Consider the following 8,346-nt stretch of genomic DNA (forward strand, 5'->3'; position numbering starts at 1 on the left):
CATGTTACAGAATGGGTAGTGCTCTTCTTTCAAGATTTGATTTGGTATTTATTCTGCTTGATACTCCAAACGAAGATCACGACAGCCTTCTTTCTGAGCATGTGATGGCTTTACATGCAGGGAGGAAGACAGTTCTGAGCAGTGCCACAGTTTCACGTCACAGCACACAAGATACTAACTGTTCATTTCTCGAAACTGTTCAAGACAAACCTTTATCTGACAAGTTAAAGGTATGGAAATATCCCAAAATGGTGAAACCAAAAATATTTATGTGATCAGTATAAAATTATGTGAGAATAGGGGTGGCAGAGTGGAGCAGCGGTAAAGTTGCTGCCTTACTGTACCAGAGACCCGGGTACTGACTATAGGTCCTGTCTGTACGGAATTTGTATGTTCTCCCTGTGACCTATGTGGGTTTTCTCCGGGATCTCTGGTTTCCTCCCACACTCCAAATACGTACAGGTTTGTAGGTTAATTGGCTCGGTATAATTGTCCCTAGGGTGGGTGGGATATCATAAGTGTGCGGGGATTGCTGGTCGGCACGGACTTGGTGGGCCAAAGGGCCTGTTTCCGCGCTGTATCTATAAACTAAAACTAAACTAATCTAGTCATGAATAAGACAGCGGCTTGATTGTAACCGGGAATAAAGTATTAAACTCTCACTAGCCAATAACCCAAAACTAAAATATAATTTCTGCTCGTCATCCAGACAAGGTTAAAATGACAGGTAGACAATAAACATTTAGAATGGTGAAATTTCTGGGAAACTGTACATTACATTGGTGAAAAGTATTTTTCATTATTGGTGTCTGGGTATAAGTTTAGAGTGTGCAGGCTCAACAAAAACTTTTCAGAATTAATACATTTGACCAGTTCCTTTAGAAATACGAGTGAGATATATAAGAGTCATAACAGAGCATCACAATGTGTTTCTAAGGCTGATGTTTAAGTAGATAAATGGCACAGAATAAAAAGTGCTTTCTGTGTATTTACCTATGATTTGTACATATTTAATACCGGCTACTTTCACTAAGTGCTGAGGGCAAGTATTCCACCTTACCCAGACAGTCCTCATTTAGTAAGAAATGGGAGATAATGCAAATGTAGTACATTAGAGGCACCTGTAATTGAATAGTGGGCCATAAAACCAGTATATAATTTTATGGCTTTGTGTTGTTTATGATGATTCTAGATCCAGACAAGTAACAATCAATATTTGAAACAAATGTATATATTTTATCAGATAATCTAATAGACACCACGCCTATAAAGTAATTCCCTGTCAGGTGCAATAAATGTGCTATAGAATAGCTGCCAAAATTGAATTTCTGAGCAGAGTAATCCTATGAATCTACTGATGTGGCGCATTTAATGCTGTTGATTGGGGACATCGTCTCCAATGATTGAGTGCCATCAGAAATCCAATGTTTGTTTTCTCCCAATGTATAACATTCTCATCGAAAGTGTTTGTGTTTCCAAGGTTTCACCTGGAGAACATTTTGATCCTATACCTCATCAGTTACTCAGAAAATATGTTGGATATGCACGTCATTACGTTTCTCCAAAGTTATCTATTGAAGCAGCTCAAGTACTTCAGGAGTTTTACCTAGAGTTGAGGAGACAGAATCAAGGCCCAGATAGCACTCCAATTACCACAAGACAGCTTGAGTCCCTTATAAGGCTCACAGAGGTAATTGTGCATGTATTTTCAAAAGCGAATAAATTTGTTCAAGCTGTTTAAGTGGGAAGTATTTAACAAGCCAATCGATATTTTTCCCTTAAGAAGTCCTCACGCGGCAAAATTCTTTTGTGTATGTGAGATCCAAGACTTCAAATCGTTTCCAATGGACAAAACCATACATTCTATTCTGTCAGAAAGAGAAGGCTGTGAAGAAGAGGGATGGTCAAAGTGACGTGGGCTCTTTGAAACGTGGAGGGGGGATGTCATAGTTGGTTACTGGGAATGTGGTGGAAGTAAATGGGTTGGGGGTCGATGAGCAAGAGTCAATATAAACATATCTGTAATTTAAGAGAAGACCCAACCGAAAGTTGGCTTTCAGCACCAGGTCCTGGTCGATCTTACTTATGTTGTACGAAAGCATGCATCACATATCATGACAGCTGTTTCTGCAAGTGTAGCCCCTGAATACATGTGCAAATCAAATTTGTGGAGGAGATGTCTTATACTTTCATGTGATAGCTCCTTAAAAGCACGGAAGACTTGGAAGGAATATTTTGGGTGTTGCAATTCGTGGAGTAAGTTATTAATTTTAATTACATGCACGTAAATGTTCTTGGGACATGTGATGATGCTTAATTTCCATTTGAGGGGCAAACACAACATAAGTATGTTAGAATCTTACTCTACATTTTGATCTTGAAACAGGTCATAGTTTTGAGTATTATTAAAAATGTACAGCAGGTTCACTTAATCACGAGTTCCAAAATCATCTTTTTGTGAAGTGCCGTAATATTTTAGTTGGATCCTATCGATGGTATAGTTGGGTACTAATTGACACTAAAATACATCTTCTGAAATATTTGGAAGCAGACCATTTTTTCCATGATTAATGGACTTAGCTCAAACATTGCTATACCTTTTTGCAACAAAAGCTTTTCACTGTACCTCGGTGCACGTGCCAATAAATTAAACGCAAACTCTTTTTCCAATGCTGGTGTATATTATGTAGAAATCTCTGGAGAACTGAATTTTCCAGGGGGGGGCTCAGTAGTGCACTGGTAGAGCTGCTGCCTCACAGGATTCAATCCTCACCGGGGATGCTGTCTGTGTAGAGTTTGGGTTGGGACCCTTCTTCAGACTGGGCTTCTGAAGAAGGGTCCCAAGCTGAAACATCACCTATCCATGTTCTACATGCTGCCTGATCCGCTGAGTTACTCCAGCACTTTGAACCTTTTGGTATATATTATGTTTTGTTTCAATGTGGTATGGAGTGCTCTGAAGAAATCTTTCTGTTTTTTTTGAAAGGCAAGAGCAAGATTAGAGCTTCGAGAAAATGCAGCAAAAAGTGATGCAGAGGATGTTGTGGATATCATGAAACACAGGTAACCTTTCAAATATTATTTTACTAGATGAAAAGTAGTAATTTAAAAGTTTACATCATGATATATAATGTTGACCATGAACTGAGTTATAGGGAAAAGTAAAATAAAAACTAGATCCTCAAAAATTTGAAATAAAAACAGAAAATGCTGAAAATACTCAGCAAGTCAGGCAGTATCAGTGGTGAGAGAAACAGATTTATATTTTAGACCCACAATTAAAGTGGGAAATTGTATTTATTAAATGTTTAGTTGAATACTATTAGGTGATTAGGTTTGATTTATTTCAAAGCCTTATCATAGAAATAAAGGTCTTTAATGCATACTCCTCTCCTTGAGAATTGTTTTCCTACTTTTAAGAAAGAGCATTTTAGGATTGTCAAATAAGTTTTACTCCTTTGAAGCCATACAGTGTGGAAACAGGCCCTTCGGCCTAACTTGCCCACACTGACCAACATGTTCCATCTACACTAGTTCCAGCTGCCTGCATTTGGCTCATCTATACACTAAAACTCTCATTTGTTTGTTTGTTTGTTCCTGAACTACAGCCAAAACGGTACACGATAGCGCGACAATTTTAGGCTCACCTTCGTCCCTTTGGTGCTAATGGAAGAAGTTTCATTGAAATCGGTGTTATATTTTTAAAGTTATTCACATTTTAAAGTTTAAATCTATCTCCTAGGGAGGGGGGAGGGAGGGGGGGGAGAAGGGAGGATAAGGGGGGTTGAGGGGGGAGGGGGAGGGGGGTGAAGGGAGGGGGGAGGAAGGGGACGAGGGAGGGGAAGGGAGGGAGCAGAGGGGGGGGGGAGAGGAGGGAGGGGAGGGCGAGGGGGGGGAGGAGAGGGAGTGGGGGAGGAAAGGCTGTTGCACCAATGCAGGAGAGGTTTGGGCTTAAAGGGTCCACTTGGTCTAGTATTTCTCTAAACCTGTCCTATCCAGAAAGTTAGCATGCTTTAGGTCTCAAGCCTATGGTGATCCTGCAATTTTCAAGATCTATATTTGAAGGTCCAATCTAAAATTGGCCTGATTCTTAATATTCTAATATTTTGATGAAGTGACTAGGAGCTTCAGAAAAGTGTAGAAAACCCCATTTAGGTTTGTAATAGGATAACGTAATTTTGTGCTTTGAATGATGGCACAGACAATTTAAAAATTGGAGTTTTCCAGGGGGGTGGGGGTGGCTCAATAATGCACTGGTAGAGCTGCTGCCTCACAGGGTTCAATCCTCACCGTGGATGCTGTCTGTGTGGAGTTTGCACATTCTCCCTGTGATCAAATGGATTTTTTTTGGGTGCTCTGTTTTACTGTCACATCTCTAACAAGTGCGGATTTGTAGGTTAATAGGCCGCTGTAAATTGTCGTAAATCTAGTATGTAAGGAGTGGATGAGAAAGTGGGATAACTAGTGTGAACAAGTGATTGATGCTCGGCGTGGGCTGAGGGGCCTATTTCCATGCTCTATCTTTCAATCAATCAATTCAATTAGGTGAGAAAGTAAAATTAGAAATATGTAGAAGTTGGCACTGGGGATCCAATGTTAGTACCAAACAATTTTTTTAATCCTTTTGTTTAAAAACATGAAGTGTCATGCTTCTCATGCGGCCATTTAAATTTACACAACATTTTGGCAGCCATACCTTATATCAATTATGAAATGCACTAACTGTTTTAAGTGACCATTTTTATTATGGTATTTCTGTCGTGCTGTTTATATTTTTTGGACAGTTAGGCATTTCATGTCTCCTCAATTCTTTTATCGGGCTAATCTATTGCTATTGATTTTGCCGCCTTCCAAGTCTTCCATGCTTGGTGTCCAAGGTAGATACTGTTGTTACATAATCTATTATTATTGATTTTGCTCCCTTCTAAGTCTTCATGCTTGGTGTCTGAGGTAGATAATGCCGTTACATAATTACCTTGACATTTCTGCGTCTATTTCTAGTCCAGTTTATAAAGAGTATTTCAAAACTGTAAATGGAGGCCAACTAGGTCTTCGGTTTAAAACTGATATCTTGTGTATTTTCTGTTTATCAATGCTGCCTTCTCTCTTGCACTGCCCCACACATACTTAATATTGTTTCAATAATTTGCGGTTGTTGTTTTTACAGCTTACTAGATACTTTCTCCGATGAGTTTGGAAGATTAGACTTCCAACGCTCGCAGCATGGATCTGGTATGAGCAAACGATCCCAGGCAAAACGATTTGTGGCTGCTTTGAACAAAATAGCAGAACAGACGTATAAAACTGTTTTTGAATTTCAACAACTCAAGGAAATAGCAAGAGAAATACAAATACAGGTAAATCTTTTTTTTGTTGTAATTTAAAAGTACTATGGTGCCAGGAAAGTGATTTTTAGATGTCATTAGGTTAAAAGTATTCAATAAATGCTGAATGTTCTCTTTCCTTGTTTCTTTTGATCTTCCTTAAGTTTCTTTCCCTTGTCTTCTGTCTTTTCACATTCCATAATCTACCCTATCCACCTCCTCCCCATTCAACAGTTCACCCTTTGACTGCTCGCTCAGCCCACTTTTGGTGAAAATTGCAGTCATTTTAGTCCTTTTCAGAAAATTCTGTCTCAAATCAATTTTCTTCCAAAATCTCTTTCAAACCCATCTTTTCCACCTAACCTTGAAGAATTGCTCCAACTCGCTCAATACCTCCCTTTCATATTCTGATGTTCCCTTGTGGTATTTTTCTGCAAAAAAGAAAGTAAACAGGATGCTTTATATGTTGAAGGTGCTTTGTTAATCCTGCAGTGGTTTAACCACAGATTAAAAATTAAAACCCTGGGATGTTTTGTCTTAAATTGTACAGGTATCTGATTTTAATGGATTTATTCACGCTTTGAATGATCAAGGCTACTTGTTAAAAAAGGGACCGAGGCTTTATCAGCTCCAAACCATGTGACTGCAAGGTGCTGAGGCATCTGCCTCGCAGATTGAACATTTATCGACAGTAAGTGATTTTGTAGAGTTATTTCACCCCGTTGAACAAAGGCAAAGGCTATAAAAAACTAAAATGACATTACCTCCATATCTTTTTAGTTAAAAGTCAGTAAAATAGTATCGGCGCCAGAAATATTTATTTACTTGCGGTTCACATTTTTAGGTCGGGAGTGGGGGAATTAATAAACTAGCCCTTCCTGGCAGTGCAGTATGCATTCAAGACTCTTAATTTCACAATCTTTGAATTATAAATCTAACTGAGCAGGTTATGCTGAATATTTTCCTTCTCTCCTGAAATATTCAGTCTTTCCAGAAGAAAATTGAAATATAAAAGGATATTAATCTTCACTGAGCCAAATGACAGGTTCTGGTATTAGCTGTGTTTTTGAAGGGAAGTACAGAGAAGGGTTTTAAAACATCAAAAGCAATGAAATGGTGCACTGTATTACCTACACATTAACATTGTTGACAGAGGCAAATGAAACTAACATGTTCACTGTCTCACCTGGTGTGGAACACATTGCAAGGGAGAGTGTGAGAAAATAGAAATTTACAAGATGATTTCTCTGCTGAGTTGAGATTAAGCCATGACACACAGACGTTTACTTACTGTTTTAAAATTTTATCTTTTTTCTTTATATTTGCCTTTATTGAAATTCATAATGGAAACTTCAAATTTAAACAATTGCATTTTGTCAGTTGCGGCACTAGCTTAAGAATTTAATTAGTTTATAAATTCTAGGAGCAGAATTAGGCCATTCGGCCCATCAAGTCTACTCCGCCATTCAATCGTGGTGGATCTATCCTTCCCTGTCAACCCCATTCTCTTGCCTTCTCCCCGTAATCCCTGACACCCATTCTAATCAGGAACTTCTACCAGAAACATAGCTATGTGTATAAAAGCTTACTTTAAAATCAGATGTGGGGACAGAAAAGAGACGTATGGATTCTCTTAATGCACCTTTAGTGTTTGGTGAATGAAATTCAAGAAATAAAATTTGTTGTCATTCTACTTGTTTCTTCCACTGAATTAATTTTATGCTCATCTGCGAGTAGGAGTCCAACGTGGAAGTGTGGAGTATATACAGATTTGAGGCACTTGGAGGTTTCCACCCAGACCTTCTCGGCAGATTTATAGTGAGAAGGAAGAGAAAATTTGTCAGCAAATGCTTAATTTTTCCCAATGTGAAAACATTATTGCAAATATTAAATGGATTATTTATGACATTTTTGTCATTACTTTGCATATTTATATTATGGAAATAAATATAATTTCTGTAGAAATTTAATGTTAACTATTAGTAGAATGTATTATTTATAGAAACACCTTTTAATTAATTCAATAATTCTGTGACTGATTATTTTTACAAATGTACAGATCAAAATTTCTGGTACTGTTGTAGAAATGTATTCTGAAATTGTAATACGCAAGTACTGCCAACATTTATATTTTCTTTTACATAAAATATAATGCTCACCTTATCATTGTTTGGAATAATAAATTTGTTAAGCCATACATGTTTCTTAAATTTTCTTGAACACATTATCTGGATATTCAGTGGAATACAGAAATTAATTTAGAAGTTGATAGTGGATACTTTATGATGTTTTTGGAAAGTATTTTCTCCCTCTGCTGGTACTTGTAACACATTACTCTGTTATTACATGGCATTTAATTTAAATCATGCATCATGCCAATCATTTAGCTTATTCCATGATTGCATGAATGAAACTTATATTCTGGCACTAGCATTTGGAGCAAAGATAATAGAGTAGAGTAAGATAGACCACTCAACCCTAAAAAAAACGTAGTATGTCATGGCACCTTTTTAGTAGGCAGAAACTTGCAGAAACATTTAAAAAGAAAAATAACAAAATCTAAATTCATAGATGAGATATATTCTGCATTTTTATGGTATCATCACGCACACTGTTCCCCCAAAACACTGATTACACTGTGAGAGGCTAAGCGAACGGCGTGTTTTGCCTACTAAAATGGCTCCTTTGCGTACTACACGTCAGTATAGGCGATTTCAACGGAGTGGTTCATCTTGCTCCTCTAGTATCTTTGATTTGGAGTTTTGAAACCAGTGTCCTCTTTTTCACTTTGCTTTCAGAAAGGGTCAGTAATCAAGGTTCATGACTCGAACAGTAAATAAACCAAAATAATAACGGCTAATCAGCGAATGTAAAGTTTTCTGTCGCAAAGTGTTTGGCCTGTTAAAAATCTTGATCAAGAAAGTGATAATTGTGTTTGTTTAGAGTTAACAGCATCCTCTCGCACTCAGTGTTTGAGGAATTTGCAAAAGGACATGGTGCAGTTGCGATTCCATGTTGAAAC

At 37.7% G+C, this 8,346-nt stretch overlaps 1 protein-coding gene across 1 annotated transcript in view; it reads left to right on the top strand.

Annotated features, from left to right (window-relative positions):
* The window catches only part of mcm8 (minichromosome maintenance 8 homologous recombination repair factor), a 30,251-nt gene extending 23,036 nt beyond the window's left edge, over positions 1 to 7,215 (top strand). Inside the window, exons 15-20 of the mRNA XM_078405619.1 lie at positions 11 to 230; positions 1,481 to 1,690; positions 2,987 to 3,063; positions 5,168 to 5,357; positions 5,875 to 6,015; positions 7,062 to 7,215. Coding sequence (XP_078261745.1) covers positions 11 to 230; positions 1,481 to 1,690; positions 2,987 to 3,063; positions 5,168 to 5,357; positions 5,875 to 5,967 — 790 coding nt within the window. The 3' untranslated portion in view covers positions 5,968 to 6,015; positions 7,062 to 7,215. The remainder of the gene's footprint in view (positions 1 to 10; positions 231 to 1,480; positions 1,691 to 2,986; positions 3,064 to 5,167; positions 5,358 to 5,874; positions 6,016 to 7,061) is intronic.
* The last annotated feature ends 1,131 nt before the right edge of the window (positions 7,216 to 8,346 follow it).

This window comes from Rhinoraja longicauda, chromosome 9 (assembly GCF_053455715.1).
Source record: "Rhinoraja longicauda isolate Sanriku21f chromosome 9, sRhiLon1.1, whole genome shotgun sequence".
NCBI classification, from domain to species: domain Eukaryota; kingdom Metazoa; phylum Chordata; class Chondrichthyes; order Rajiformes; family Arhynchobatidae; genus Rhinoraja; species Rhinoraja longicauda.